General features: G+C 41.2%; 1 protein-coding gene across 1 annotated transcript in view; it reads left to right on the top strand.

The window, feature by feature from the left end:
- The window catches only part of PRKCG (protein kinase C gamma), a 708,823-nt gene extending 697,867 nt beyond the window's left edge, over positions 1–10,956 (top strand). The window contains exons 17-18 of the mRNA XM_077259484.1: positions 1,175–1,315; positions 5,663–10,956. Coding sequence (XP_077115599.1) covers positions 1,175–1,315; positions 5,663–5,842 — 321 coding nt within the window. The 3' untranslated portion in view covers positions 5,843–10,956. The remainder of the gene's footprint in view (positions 1–1,174; positions 1,316–5,662) is intronic.
- The last annotated feature ends 5,862 nt before the right edge of the window (positions 10,957–16,818 follow it).

The raw sequence follows: 16,818 nt of genomic DNA, 5'->3' as shown, positions 1-16,818 counted from the left end.
ACATCTCCTTACAGGAGAGAACTTCCATCCCTTGTAAAAAATCTAGTTGCCACCTTTGAATTTACTCCTCAATATGCTTTAATTGTCCATGTCTGCTAGAAATAGATCAACATTTGCTTCTGAACTGTCACTATAAAAATGTAACTTCAGACTTGTTTGTCTTCTCCAGCTGCCATTATTCCCCAATACCTCCTTTCATTCCTCACTCCACATTCCCCCCTTGACCTCATCTTTTGAAGTTCCTCTTTAGCTCCCAATATCATCCATATTACCACTAGGCCACGTAAGTCACCACTACATAAGCAAAGACTTTATTGATATTCTGTACCATGACAGAGCACAGCAGGGAGGCTTCTTCTGCAGCCAGTTGTCTTACAGACACACACAAGACAGTTTGGGGATGCGATGGGGGAATAGCTGAGTATTAGTGATGAGCGAGTGTACTTGTTGCCCGGGTTTTCCAGAGCACGCTCAGATGACCTCCGAGTATTTGTGACTGCTGGGAGATTTAGTTTTCATCGCGGCAGCTGAATGATTTACAGCTACTAGCCAGGCTGAGTACATGTGGGGGTTGCCTGGTTGCTAGGGAATCTCCACATGTAATCAAGCAGGCTAGTAGCTGTAAATCATTCAGCTGCCGTGATGAAAACTAAATCACCAAGCAGTCATAAATAGTCGGAGGTCACCCAAGCGTGCTCGGGAAAACCCGAGCAACGAGTACACTCTCTCATCACTACTGAGTATCTGAGAAATGTATTTCTTAGTTATAATTGTGATGTTAGATAAAATTGTATCAAATAAAAGGAGGAGGTAACAGACATAACTGCTGGGATTGTTTTTTTAATTATTTTTTTGGACATTTTTTTAATAAGAATAATATTCAAATGAGATATCAGTTAAAGCTGAGTCTATACCATTTTACGTAGTGAGATATCATCCACTTCATTTTTAATACATTTCTGTCAAAGCCATGCATTTATTCATCTTCTATGTTTAGGTGAAAGAACCTGTTTCTGTAAAAAAAAAAGTCAGCTTTTTATTAAATAGAAGTAAATATGTCTGCTGTATGTGAGTGATGGCTCCATGTGCTGCAGAATTCCTGAAAAAGATGGAAAAACATATTGACATATGGTCAGGCTAATAACTGTAGCATTTATTTTTATCATTTTGCTAGTTGCTCACAAAACATCCTCTAAAGCGACTTGGATCTGGCTGTGATGGGGAGCGGGATATTCGCGATCATGCATTTTTCCGTTGGATTGACTGGGAACGTTTAGAGCGTCTCGAAATCCAACCGCCTTTCAAACCGCGTCCAGTAAGTAAAAAAAAAGTTAACATATTTATATACATGTGAGAAGGAATGTTCCGGAGTATGTTCCAACTTTAGTGACTCCTTTTTATTGTGAACGAGAAGGTCAATTGAAAGTGATAGTCTGGAGTTCTATCATCTAATTGTTTGGGGTCAAAAAACGGATGATGTCAAGTCATCAACAAGACGTTAAACTAGACCAACTGAAGGAAAACATGAACAAAAAAGAGAATTGGTAAATTGTACAAAGAAAAATGTCATAAATCTCCTTTAAGATGCAAATTATAGACTGAGTAAGGATACAGATTAGAAAAAGTGTCAATTCAGCTCATTACTTATGTGTTAGAGATTATTTTCCTAGGAGACTTCCAGGGTAGACCATCTGTGGTCTGGATGTGGTGCTCGGAGTATGGCCTCGTCTAACCTCCAGGTCAAATACCTTTCAATGGTCCAGAAGGTGAATGTTCTTCAACACCAAAGGAAAGTAGATGAAAATTAATTTTTAATCATATTAGATAAAAAATGGACAGAATTTGCACGTTAAAAAAAACCCTCATAATGCTTACATATTTCGGGTTGAAAACCCTTAATCTACCCGAAACACATAAGCATTATAGTTATTTTTTTAATATGTGCAAGTTCTGCTAATTTTTTTATCCTGTATGATTGAAGGCTAAGATTTACCGTAACTGCTTTCCTTTGGTGCTGGAGACCATCTTCTTCTGGAGATATGGAAAAAGATGTTGGTCTTTCTCATCGATCTAAGTGTACATTTTGCTGCTATTACATATAACAAGGTGAAGTTATACCAGTTATAAAAATATAAAGGAAGAACAAGAAAGATGTGAAAGCAACAGGATAAAAATTTCAAAGCAATGTTTCGTAAATAGAAAATGCCCAACCAAATGAAAAAGAAATGGGCCGAAACAGGAGTAAATGTTTATGAGAGAACTGTAAGAAATTGCCTGAATAAAATGACATTTACAGATAGAAAATGCGTAGAAAAAACATTACTGGCACCTCAACAGTAGAAAACAAGGTTACAGTGAGCTAAAGAGAAGCAATCATGGAGAGTGGATGATTAGATGAAAGTTATATTCAGTAATGAATCACGGCAAAGTAATGAATGATGAGCGCTGGAACTTTCTAACGATATACAGGAAGATGGTTTCCTTAAGAAAGCAATCAAATTTCCTTCCTCATTTATGATATGTGACACATAAAGGACTGGGGAGATGGAAATCATTATGTTAATAGTCAACTCCCAGGTGTTCACAAACATTTTAGACACCTTTCTCATTCTATCGATAGAAAATAGGTAAAGTGATGGCAAAATCATTTTATAGCATGACGATGCATCTTTCTTACAGAGAAACTCGATTAAAGCTTTTTTTCAGGCAAAGGATATTAGCATGGCTAGTAGACATTCCGAACCGACCTAACATTTGTGGTTAGAATGAAAAATGTTGGATCCTGCAAAGCTGATTTGTCAACTACTTTTCCAGGGAGTTGAAACTAGCCAGATATAGAATATTACAGTCTTATAGTTTTTAATGGATGATAGTAAGTCCATCAAGTTCATCCAAGAGGCTAACATACTGATCCACAGCAAGAAGAAAACGCCATGACGCAGATACTAATTGCTCCATATTAAGGGAAAAAATCATTCCCGACTCCACATACAGCAATCCTACTAGTTCCTTGGGTCAACGCCCCATCACAGAACCTAGTGCCGATAACCTGTAATATTTTAGCCAAACCATTGATTCATTAGTCTATCCATTGTCTTCAAAAATTCAGGCCTTCATAAAAATCAAAGACGGAGAATCAAAGACGGAGCAACAAAGTACTGGTCAGAGATGAGTGATCTGTCTCTCAAATTTTGTTTTATCCAACAAATTCAATTCCATTTCAAGGACATTAGTCCAAATTTAAAGCTGCAAAAAGACATTTATTATGCTCTGAAATTTCTCTAGACCCAAAAGTATAATAATCAGAGGGGAGAGAAGTGTTAAAAATAGAGAACTCAGTTGAGATGTTCAAGAGAGGCCTGGATGTCTTCCTGGAGCGTAACAATATTGTATCTTACAGTTACAGTTGTGACCAAAAGTATTGACACCCCTGCAATTCTGTCAGATAATACTCAGTATCTTCCTGAAAATGATTGCAATCACAAATTCTTTGGTATTATTATCTTCATTTAATTTGTCTTAAATGACAAAACACAAAAGAGAATGAAGCAAAACATTGATCATTTCACAGAAAACTCCAAAAATGGGCCAGACAAAAGTATTGGCACCCTCAGCCTAATACTTGGTTGCACAACCTTTAGCCAAAATAGCTGCGACCAACCGCTTCCGGTAACCATCAATGAGTTTCTTACAATGCTCTGCTGGAATTTTAGACCATTCTTCTTTGGCAAACTGCTCCAGGTCCCTGATATTTGAAAGGTGCCTTCTCCAAACTGCCATTTTTAGATCTCTCCACTGGTGTTCTATGGGATTCAGGTCTGGACTCATTGCTGGCCACCTTAGAAGTCTCCAGTGCTTTCTCTCAAACCATTTTATAGTGCTTTTTGAAGTGTGTGTTGGGTCATTGTCCTGCTGGAAGACCCATGACCTCTGAGGGAGACCCAGCTTTCTCACACTGGGCCCTACACTATGCTGCACAATTTGTTGGTAGTCTTCAGACTTCATAATGCCATGCACATGGTCAAGCAGTCCAGTGCCAGAGGCAGCAAAGCAACCACAAAACATCAGGGAACCTCGGCCATGTTTGACTGTAGGGACCGTGTTCTTTTCTTTAAATGCCTCTTTTTTTTCTCCTGTAAACTCTATGTTGATGCCTTTGCCCAAAAAGCTCTACTTTTGTCTCATCTGACCAGAGAACATTCTTCCAAAACATTTTAGGCTTTTTCAGGTAAGTTTTGGCAAACTCCAGCCTGGCTTTTTTATGTCTCGGGGTAAGAAGTGGAGTCTTCCTGGGTCTCCTACCATACAGTCCCTTTTCATTCAGACACCGATGGATAGTACGGGTTGACACTGTTGTACCCTCGGACTGCAGGGCAGCTTGAACTTGTTTGGATGTTAGACGAGGTTCTTTATCCAACATCCGCACAATCTTGCGTTGAAATCTCTTGTCAATTTTTCTTTTCCGTCCACATCTAGGGAGGATAGCCACAGTGCCATGGGCTTTAAATTTCTTGATGACACTGCGCACGGTAGACACAGGAACATTCAGGTCTTTGGAGATGGACTTGTAGCCTTGAGATTGCTCATGCTTCCTCACAATTTGGTTTCTCAAGTCCTCAGACAGTTCTTTGGTCTTCTTTCTTCTCTCCATGCTCAATGTGGTACACACAAGGACACAGGACAGAGGTTGAGTCAACTTTAATCCATGTCAACTGGTTGCAAGTGTGATTTAGTTATTGCCAACACCTGTTAGGTGTCACAGGTAAGTTACAGGTGCTGTTAATTACACAAATTAGAGAAGCATCACATGATATTTCGAACAGTGCCAATACTTTTGTCCACCCCCTTTTTTATGTTTGGAGTGGAATTATATCCAATTTGGCTTTAGGACAATTCTTTTTGTGTTTTTTCATTTAAGACAAATTAAATGAAGATAATAATAAAAAAAAAAATTGTGTTTGCAATCATTTTCAAGAAGAAACTGAGTATTATCTGACAGAATTGCAGGGGTGTCAATACTTTGGGCCACAACTGTATTAGGTTCTTTAGAAGGACGTAGATATGGGGATTTATTCTGATGGAATATAGGCTGAACTGGAAGGATAAATGTCTTTTTTCAGCCTTGCTAACTATATTACCATGTTACTATGCTTTGCTCCTAAATACATTTATCTGTTGGTTTTGCAAGTGTACTACCACTCCATTTACACTGGGGACCTTGGGAGCCCAATATATGATCGCCTGGGTAAAACTGCTGGAAGACACAGTGATCCCGAGAACAGGGGTCCTAAAGTCCCCAATGTGGATTAAAACTGGTAGTCATTCAAGTGTACTACCACTCCATTGGTGATATTGGGATCACAATGTATGATTGTTGGGGGTCCCACCACTTGGGCCACAAACAATACCGAGAATGAAAGTCTCAAATTCCCCAGTGTAAATGTAGTGGTAGTATACATAAATGACATCCAGTTTTAATCCACACAGGGGAAATTAATGCCACTTTTCTCCAGATCAGGATCACTTCAGTTCCCAGCAGTTGGACCCCCAACAATGATACATTTATTATCTATCCCCTTCGAGGCATAAGCTATGTTTTTTAGCATTTAAATAGTAAATTAGCATGTGTAATACAGTGTCTTTGTTTTTTTTTCTATTACAGTGTGGAAAGAGTGGTGAAAATTTTGACAAATTCTTCACTCGAGCAGCTCCAGTCCTTACACCTCCAGACCAGTTGGTCTTAGCCGGGATCGACCAGAGTGAATTTGCTGGTTTCACATTCATCAATCCAGAGTTTGTCCATACTAATCCTCATAGTCCAGTTCCCATATCCTTGGTGTGACCACTTGATATGTACCACAAGGAGCAGAAGGCATTTTCTCCAAGCCCCAATGCTTTGGTCAGCATGGTATCCTCCTTGATATTGGCTTTCTTGGCAGTTTATGCCCTAACCCCATCTTCTCCTTCGTCCCATTCTGCATCTTGGAAAAGCACTAAGTGTTGTAACGTGCCGTGTGATGGGGCCAGGATGCAATAGTGAATCCATTCCTTCCGGGACCTGACACTGATCTGGTATTTAACTATAATTCGAAGATATGAAAGAGCTGATGAGCAATTTGTGAGTTTTACCTTTGGGTTGCTTGGTGTCTCAAGACCACCTAATGAAGAGCCAGGTCATTGCTATACTGTCTACAACGAGGTCACTTTGAAGTGGCACACGGTAATCTAATTCAGATGTTGGAACCCAATTGTGAGCCTATAAGATGGATGCCTGAGAGTCCGCATTTTGGACAAGTGCTCATACTTGAAGTAAAATTGGATTCTGAATATATAAGAAGCAAATGTGTCTTTTAGTTTGCACAACCCCGACTTGGAATGGACTTAACACTGCCTGCATCTCTCCCAAATTTGCATCTAGCACTGGCATGCATGGCCTTTTATTATATTTGTTTGTGTAAAATATATCTAAGTGTTATCCTGTTAGCGTAGGCACAGGTATTCCCTTCCTCTCTAGGAAGAACGACCCTCGGAAAAATATATATGTATTATATACTTAGATCATCTGCTTTTTTGTGCATGGGCTGTAAGAGAACATGCTATGTGTACATACTCGCTAGTCTGATCAGTTTCGCTGAGTCTTTCTGGACTTGGCGTAGAAAAAGTGGTGGGATAACTGGTTTGGGCTTCCATGGGTATATTTTGATAAATATTTTCAACGTATTCTGAATATTTTGATTGTAGTGTTTATGAGTATTTTGACAAGTATAAATTAGCGCCACACAAAGACTGCTGGGACCAACTTGAAGGAAATGTATGTTTCATAGATGATAATTTATCCATTGGTTCACGATGGGGCTTACCATGAGTAAAGCGGAGAAGGTTTTGGTTGTGTATTGTTAGACCATTGACATAGTAGTGTGTGATATCATGTTCTTCCACTGCACACTGGTACATTACTTGGATTTATGGAAACATGCGTTATTACAATAAGGTTATTGTGTTTCTGATGTAATAACAAGCCAATACAAAGAGCTCGTTTACTCACCTCGTCTGAGCTTCTACTTTCTTATTCTGTTCCAGTAAATGGAGGGGAAAGTGAATGAGGGCATTTTGAATAAATAATCGGGATGCCTAATGAAGTATAATGAAAGAGCAGAAGTCTATTCATTAAGCTAATTTTAAGAAGTCTCAATATTCAGAGGATCATAATGAAAGAAGTCATCTTTCTATGGAGATATTAAAAGTATTTTGCATGCAGTCCACTCAGGACTGTTCGGCTGTCCGTCTAATCCAAAGTGTAGCTAACAGGTATATATAGGTTGGGAGCTTTCAGTGACTGAAAGGGAACTGGTCACTTTAAACATGCTGTGTGAGCTTCAGAAGCATGTTATCATGCAGGAGAAGGTCAACAAATTAATATATGGTTTTGTTGAAAAATATTTGGGGGAAATTATAACTTACTCATTTAAATTCTCACTCATTCTGGGCTTAAGAGTCCAGTGAGCATCATATCAGTGAGTGACATCCATCCCTGTATACACGCACATACTGAGACAGCTGGAGTGGGTAAGACCACCCACTGGACTCCCAATGAAAGAATAGGTGGTGTTTAATTATATCAGTTAAGGTAGTTTTTACTCTTTAAAATACCGCTGGCAGATCACATTGGATGTTTAATGTGATGGGTTCCTTTTAAGGTGGTTGCCTAATTTATTGTAAATGAAGCTTATTGAAATTAATTCTATACAGTGACTAGGTCCATGGAAAATAAGACAATTTTGATTGAGATGTTTGTCCACTGAAGACACTTCTTTGGAAATCACGGTTGCTTTAAATAATTTGTCTAAGTTTGGGACAAAAGTGTGAAGTCACTTTAGACAAGTGCCAACCATTAATAAGTGCACTGTCACGAATCCCCAGGATTGTGGGTGGTCACATAACCACATGTACAGTACAGGCCAAAAGTTTGGACACAACTTCTCATTTAAAGATTTTTCTGTATTTTCATGACTATGAAAATTGTACATTCACACTGAAGGAATCAAAACTATGAATTAACACATGTGGAAATATAGAAATATATACTTAACAAAAAAGTGTGAAACAACTGAAATTATGCCTTATATTCTAGGTTCTTCAAAGTAGCCACCTTTTGCTTTGATGACTGCTTTGCACACTCTTGGCATTCTCTTGATGAGCTTCAAGTGGTAGTCACCGGGAATGTTTTTCACTTCACAGGTGTGCCCTGTCAGGTTTAATAAGTGGGATTTCTTGCCTTATAAATGGGGTTGGGACCATCAGTTGTATTGTGCAGAAGTCTGGTGGATACACAGCTGATAGTCCTACTGAATAGACTGTTAGAATTTGTATTATGGCAAGAAAAAAGCAGCTACGTAAAGAAAAACAAGTGGCCATCATTACTTTAAGAAATGAAGATCAGTCAGTCCGAAAAATTGGGAAAACTTTGAAAGTGTCCCCAAGAGCAGTGGCAAAAACCATCAAGCACTACAAAGAAACTGGCTCACATGAGGACCGCCCCAGGAAAGGAAGACCAAGAGTCACCTCTGCTTCTGAGGATAAGTTTATCCAAGTCACCAGCCTCAGAAATTACAGGTTAACAGCAGCTCAGATTAGAGACCAGGTCAATGCCGCACAGAATTCTAGCAGCAGACACATCTCTACAGCAACTGTTAAGAGGAGACTTTGAGCAGCAGGCCTTCATGGTAAAATAGCTGCTAGCAAACCACTGCTAAGGACAGGCAACAAGCAGAAGAGACTTGTTTGGGCTAAAGAACACAAGGAATGGACATTAGATCAGTGGAAATCTGTGCTTTGGTCTGATGAGTCCAAATTTGAGCTCTTTCGTTCCAACCATCGTGTCTTTGTGCGACGCAGAAAAGGTGAAAGGATGGACTCTACATGCCTGGTTCCCACCGTGAAGCATGGAGGAGGTGTGATGCTGTGGGGGTGCTTTGCTTGTGAGCTGTTGGGGATTTATTCAAAATTGAAGGCATACTGAATCAGCATGGCTACCACAGCATCTTGCAGTGGCATGCTATTCCATCCGGTTTGCGTTTAGTTGGACCATCATTTATTTTTCAACAGGACAATGACCCCAAACACACCTCCAGGCTGTGTATGGGCTATTTGACCAAGAAGAAGAGTGATGGGGTGCTACGTCAGTTGACCTGGCCTCCACACTCACCAGACCTGAACCCAATCGAGATGGTTTGGGGTGAGCTGGACTGCAGAGTGAAGGCAAAAGGGCCAACAAGTGCTAAGCATCTCTGGGAACTCCTTCAAGATTGTTGGAAGACCATTCCCGGTGAATACCTCTTGAATCTCATCAAGAGAATGCCAAGAGTGTGAAAGCAGTCATCAAAGCAAAAGGTGGCTACTTTGAAGAACCTAGAATATAAGACATAATTTCAGTTATTTCACTTTTTTGTTAAGTATATAATTCCACATGTGTTAATTCATAGTTTAGATGCCTTCAGTGTGAATGTACAATTTTCATAGTCATGAAAATACAGAAAAATCTTTAAATGAGAAGGTGTGTCCAAACTTTTGGTCTGTACTGTATGTGCTTTGCATATTTGTGGTCAAGAGCTAGCTAGACACGCTCTGCTTCTCTCCATAGAAGTGAATCGAGAGACGTTGGATACATCTTGTTGGACCATTATCCCATGCATGGAAAATTGTTATAAATCATGACAGTGTGCACACTACATCAGGACAGGACTTCAGAGTTTTGTCCCAAGCCAGGACAACCCCTTTAAATCTATTCCATTAAACACAATGAAAGACTTCCCTTGCAAAGACGCTGTCCTTTTTTCTCAATCTTTGTTTGCCACAATTGGTACTGGTGGTCATGTGATCACTGGGATGCTGGCATGAGGAGGCCAGAAGTAACAATGTGAATTGGCACCATAAGAAGACTGAAAAGTATAGTGGGGGAAAAGTAATATACACCTCTGGCAAAAATTAAGAGACCACCACATCAAAACCCTGTCATGGGCAGCCCAATCTCCAGTCCTGGACCCCCTTGAAAACCTCTGGAATGTAATCAAGAGGATGATGGATAGTCACAAGCCATCAAACAAAGAAGAACTGCTTAATTTTTTGCGCCAGAAGCATTGTGAAAGACTGGTGTAAAGCATGCCAAGACGCAAAAAAGCTGTGATTAAAACTCATGGTTATTCCACAAAATATTGGTTTGTGAACTCTTCCTGAGTTAAAACATTAGTATTGTTGACTATCCACCATCTTCTTGATTACATTTGAGAGGTTTTCAATGGGGTTCAGGTCTGGAGATGGGGCTGCCCTTGACAGGGTTTTGATGTGGTGGTCTCTTTATTTTTGCCAGAGCTGTATATATACATTTTTCTTTTTTCCCCAAATGATTTTTTATGACCTTTGATGAAAAAAACAAACAAGAATATCCCTAAAAATGCTCCTCAAGAAGCACTAACTCAGCTCTCCCAACAGTGATTTTTGCAACTCTAACCTTGACCCAACTTCTCTAAAATAGACATGTGTTATACTAAGAATCATCATCAGTATACAACAGGGAACTCAAATACAATGTCCATTTTAAGGTAATGCTATAAAACTGAAAAATTTACTTAAATGAAAAAAAAATGCATAAATTGTGTATAAAATGAAAAAGAACCAAGCACTAAAAAAAGTACTAAATGTCTTGGTGGTAGTCCAACAAAAAAAAATTAACGGCTGCTCTGTTGGTGCACGCTATGGCTAAACTATTTCTGGTCCTACGTACCCTGCCTCAAAACCAGTAAAAAAACTTAATTTATAACAGGACAATCATATTAACTCTTGAAATGAGAAATGTAATGATATGATATTGCTTTCTTCTGTGACGGGTACTCCTAAAAATGAAAGGTTGCAATGTATCTCTCTGACTAGCAATGTGAATAAAACAGAGTGCATGCCTACCATTATTCTAAGTATTCTTCTTCTGTTATGTTATTTTACTATGCATAGTATCAATCTTTGATCTCACAAGGTGCAATATGACTATCATATGTGTTTATAGTGAAATATCATCTAAAAATATATGAGTTTAACATTAGAAGAGACGATCCTCTGAAAATAAAAGCTCATTAAAATGTGTTACTTTTTGCCGTCACGCTCGCTCTACCTGCTAGGTGGGTGGACAGGAAGGTTCTGCAGCAACTTAACAAATTGCTATTACCTTAAGACTCTTGGAAGGGGAACATTTGCAGCACCTTCTACCAGACTTTTCACGGATGACTGGAGGAGAATTGCTTATTCAATTCAGATTAGGCTGACATTAATTTTCTGCACGCACTGTATGCACAGCTCCGCTGTTTCCGCCTAGTGATTACCAGTCTCTGCATTTGTTTTGAGAAGGCCTAAGTAATCCTTCATCAAACATCCACTTTATTAATAATAGATAGATATGTCAATGGTCCCTAAAACATGACAAATGAGGTTTTTCGTCACTATATTTCTCTGTTGTATAAGAGCATTTGTTTTAAATATAAAAAACATAGGGCCATTCTCATGAATATTGAGGTTGTGCATGCCCATCTTAATGAAGGGCTCACTGCAATATGATGTACCAAATTCATTAAGAGGTGCCCGTCATTTAAAACACCACTCCAGTGACATTTTTTATTGCAGTGGTGCTAGTAATCTAAGCTCCTTGCATTTACTCTTATACTTATAAGGCACCACCTTCATCTTTTATCAGCTGTACTCCGGTTGGTTTTGCACAGGTTGTGATCTGCTAGTTCGCTCCAGTGTTTTTGCTGAGCAATCTGAAAGTCACAAGTCAAATTTTGTCTATAAGAGCCAAAGAGAGGCCAGAATGAGAGTATCATAGACTTGCATTGAGAGTGTCACGGAGGGCAATGGGAAAATAGGAGATAAGGAACCTGGGCTCCTGAACTGCCCCTCAGACTAGGGGAGCCCTGTCTTTCCTAACCTCAGTGGTACCCTTGATGGTAGGGAGGCCTGAGTCACCGACCTGTCCCTATCTTCTGTCAGGCCTTAGCTGAACCCACAACACCCACCCCAGGTGGTGAACCGTAATGTTAGACACAGATAAAGACCAACAGAATACAAATAGAGAAATGAGCAAACAACAGAGTATACTTCACCATACTCCAAATTAAGATTTGAGTATGAACTGCTACTCCAACACAGGACTGGAAAGCAAGAGGCACGCAAATGCTATAGTCGGCATCCAGGAATGTTCTGAGCCATACTTAAAGGGAGAAGGCATTCCCAGCAGCCTCAGCCTTCAATTGACACTAATCAAAAGGTTAACTCCTACAAAGCTGAACATCTGAGAACAAACCACCGCTGATGCCCACACTCAGGCTGAGCAACAGACTCCCCAGTGTGAACAGAGTCCGAAGCCGGCATAACAGAGAGCTTGTGACCGTTACTTCTGACTTCCAGTCATTCAGAAGTTGTGGTCACAATATGGTGGCATGGGGCTGGGAGGAACTGAAGATGGCAGCTGGTAAGTATAATACTAGATCCAGGGAATTTAGATTAATAGCACCCACCACTCCAGAACTGCAATAAAAAAAGAAGTAAGTAGCTCAATGTTCTAGTAATCCAATGACCCATGTTAATGGGTAAACATTTCCCAAAAGTAATCAATACAAAACAACAACCGAGGTGCATATTAACTATGGGCAGAAAGGAGTGTTACAATATTGTGATTTTTTTAAAAAAAATGTTTTTATTGATAATTAATAAAAAGTAATTAAAATAAGAAAGGTACAGGATGAGAAGGAGGGAGTGAGATTTAAAAGTAAAATTTGCGTGGCATGGTAATTCATATATACTTCAGTAATTATGCAATGGCATACATTTAGGACATAATTGCATAATATAGCTAAGCAAAATATACTATTGAGAGGCCACAAGTATAAACTGAATAAGTAGTGCAAATAAATAAAAATTGTCATTAACCCATTGTGGGGATAAAGATAGGGAAAGTGCACTCAAAGTAATATAATGGAAAATGAAGGTGAATACATGAAGTAATTACCCGAGTTGTAGGCAAGCAATGGCGGTAATAAAGTCCAGTTCCTCTTCCCCGACACGCACGTTTCGCCCAGCTTTTTCGGGGGCAGGGCAGAAGAAGTAGAAGCTGAAGCGGTGCTTTAATAATTTTGAGCATTTTCTTAATAGCATTCGCCTGCATGTGCCTATCAATAAAAGCTACTACAGTCAGTGACTGGACAAAGCATAGGATAGAAACAAAATGAGCATAAGTAAGTAAATAGTAATAGTACATATACAGTAAATAACAGAGTACTTAGTAATCACTGTTTTTGATCAAGAAAGCATAAAATTCATCCCACTACGACAAGATGTATCCAACCGGGACAGTCTCTTTACCATGTGTCAGACGATGTCAATGTAGATGGGGGCAGAGCAGATCTGGAGTCCAACTGTTCAGACACCCAGCTATGGGAAGCGATATAAAAGAAACGCACCCACGCTCATATAGCTTCGCATGGCTGGGTGTCTGAACAGTTGGACTCCAGATCTGCTCTGCCCCCATGTATATTGATATCGTCTGACACAAGATGAGGTTTAGGACAGGACTGTCCCAATTGGGGTACACTTTGTCACTTTTTTGATCAAAAACAGTGTTTACTTTGTTCCCTTTATTATTTATATGTACTATTACTATTTACTTACAGCAGTGGACATACTCATTATGTTTCTATCTTGGGTTTTGTGCGCTATATGTCCACAGTGTGAACATGTTTTGATATATCAACTTATATTCTGGCCAGTGGCGTAACTACAAAGTTATGGGCCCCGTTGCAAACTTCCAAATGGGCCCCCCCCTGCAGCCCTGCCATGCAATTCAATGTAACCCCCATAGAATACAATCCAGCCCCCCTCATAGTATAATGCAGCCCCTCCATACAGGGGCAGTGAGAAAGACACGAGCAAATGGTGACGAGGGGACAGGTTAGAGGGCACAAGGGGGTTAGGGGAGACAGGCACAAGGGTAACATAGGGGGGCTAGGGAGCAAGGAAGACAGGCACAAAGGGACACATGGGGGCTAGGAGGCAGGTGAGAAGGTTACAAGGGGACTAGTGGGCAAGGGAGACTGATACAAGGGGACAAGGGAGACTGACACAAGGGGACTAGTGGGCAAGGGAGCCTTACACAAGGGGCACACGGAGACAAGTGAGCAAGGGAGACTGACACAAGGGGCACACGGGGACTAGTGGACAAGGGAGACTGGCACAAGGAGACACAGGGACTAGTGGGCAAGGGAGACTGACACAAGGGGACACACGGGGACTAGTGGGCAAGGGAGACTGATACAAGGGGACTAGTGGGCAATGAAGACTGACACAAGGGGACACACGGGCACAAGGGATACAAGCACAAGGGGACACACAGGGACAAGTGGGAAAGGGAGACTGACACACAGGGACTAGTGGGCAAGGGAGACTGACACAAGCACAAGGGGACAAAGGAGACTGACACAAGCACAAGGGGACAAAGGAGACAGGCACATGGGGACACACAGGGACTAGTGTTGAGCGATACCTTCCGATATGCAAAGGTATCGGTATCGGATTGGATCGGCCGATACCCAAAAAGTATCGGATATCGCCGATACCCGATACCAATACATATCAATGGGACACAAAATATCAGAATGGTTCCCAGGGTCTGAAGGAGAGGAAACTCTCCTTCAGGCCCGGGTATCCATATTCATGTATAAAATAAAGAATAAAAATAAAAAATATTGATATACTCACCCCTCGGACGGCCCCAGCTCTCACCAAGCGTCTGCCTCCGTTCCTAAGAATGCAGGGAGTGAAGGACCTTCGATGACGTCGCGGCTTGTGATTGGTCGCGTGACCGCTCATGTGACCGCTCACGCGACCAATCACAAGCCGCGACGTCATCGCAGGTCCTAAACTCACTGCATTCTTAGGAACGGGGGCTGCCGGTTACACCGCTAAAGGTCCAGGCTCCGCCGGAGGGGTGAGTATATCCATATTTTTTATTTTTATTCTTTATTTTTTACATGAATATGGATCCCAGGGCCTGAAGGAGAGTCTCCTCTCCTCCAGACCCTGGGAACCATACACTGGGAACTTCCGATTCCGATTTCCGATATCACAAAAATATTGGAACTCGGTATCGGAATTCCGATACCGCAAATATCGGCCGATACCCGATACTTGCGGTATCGGAATGCTCAACACTAACAGGGACTAATGTGCAAGGGAGACTGGCACACGGGGACAAGGGACACAAGCATAATGGGACAAGGGAGACAGGCTCAAGGGGACACATGGGCCCCTGGCCTGCCAGAGCCGCTTGCAGCGGCGACCGCTGCAACCGTGGTAGTTAAGGCCCTGTCTCACACACACACACACTACAGATATCATGCACACACACATACTACAGATATCACACACACACACACACTACAGATATCACACACACACACACTACAGATATCACACACACACACACACACTACAGATATCACACACACACTACATATATCACACACAAACTATAGATATCACACACACACACTACAGATGTCACACACACACACTACAGATATCACACACACACACTACAGATATCACACACACATACTACAGATATCACCCACACACTACAGATATCACACACACATTACAGATATCACACACACACTACATATATCACACACACACATACTACAGATATCACACACACACACTACAGATATCACACACACATACTACAGATATCACACACACACACACACACATACTACAGATATCACACAGACACATAATACAGATATCACACAAATACTACAGATATCACACACACTACAGATATCACACACACACACACACTACAGATATCAGACACACACACACCAGATACCAGCTCATATACACAACTCACAATCTCCTCTCTGGTACAGGGGTGGCTGATGTAAACCGGCTGCAGCTCCTCAGCTTCTCCTGACTAAAGCGGCTCTGTCCCGCACCTCCCCCTGCTCTCGCCTTCTGACCCGGGGCTGCAGAGCAGGAGAAGCTGTCTCACCATGATGACTGGAGCTGCTTCCTGTCTCTCACGTGCCCCGGCTGCCCCCTCCCCCTAGATACGCCTCCTGCACTGCAACATGGTGTTGGGTGCCTCTGACCTGCCGGGCCCCTGACCCGCCAGGCCCGGTCGCACTTGCGACCGCTGCGACCGCGATAGTTACACCCCTGATTCCGGCCCATATTTATTTTTTGCTATAGGTTCTAGTACTTTGTGCAAACAGGGGTGTGTCTCCCCCTTTTTGAGCTAGGTATTTCATTTATAAAAGTTCCCATGGCTGGGTGACCTCGGTCCCGCTCTGCCCCCATCTACATTGAGGTCATCTGGCACAAGGTGAGGTTTCAAAACTAGAGGAAAGGACCGTTCCGATTGGGGTACACCTTTTCGTGGTTGGATGGCTTTTATGCTTTTTTTGATCAAAAACAGTATTTGCTAAGTACCCTGTGTCATTTATATGTACTATTACTATTTACTTACTTACGGCAGTGTACATGCTCACTTTATTTCTGTCTTAGGTTTTGTTTGCTAACTAGCCACAGTGTGAACATGATTCTATATGTTACATGTATACCAAGTTATACTCCGACTCATTTTGGGGGGTTTTACAGGCAGTGATTGGAGTAGCATTTTTGGTGTAAGAAACATTGGAACTTTTACAAAATTTGATTGGCAGGAAATGCCCTGGCTCCTCCCAAACTCAGCCCATTTTGCCAAAGCTGTTT

Source organism: Ranitomeya variabilis, chromosome 4 (genome assembly GCF_051348905.1).
Source record: "Ranitomeya variabilis isolate aRanVar5 chromosome 4, aRanVar5.hap1, whole genome shotgun sequence".
NCBI lineage: Eukaryota > Metazoa > Chordata > Amphibia > Anura > Dendrobatidae > Ranitomeya > Ranitomeya variabilis.
Note: the sequence above shows the minus strand (reverse complement) of the source record. Positions and strands in the feature narration are given on the sequence as shown.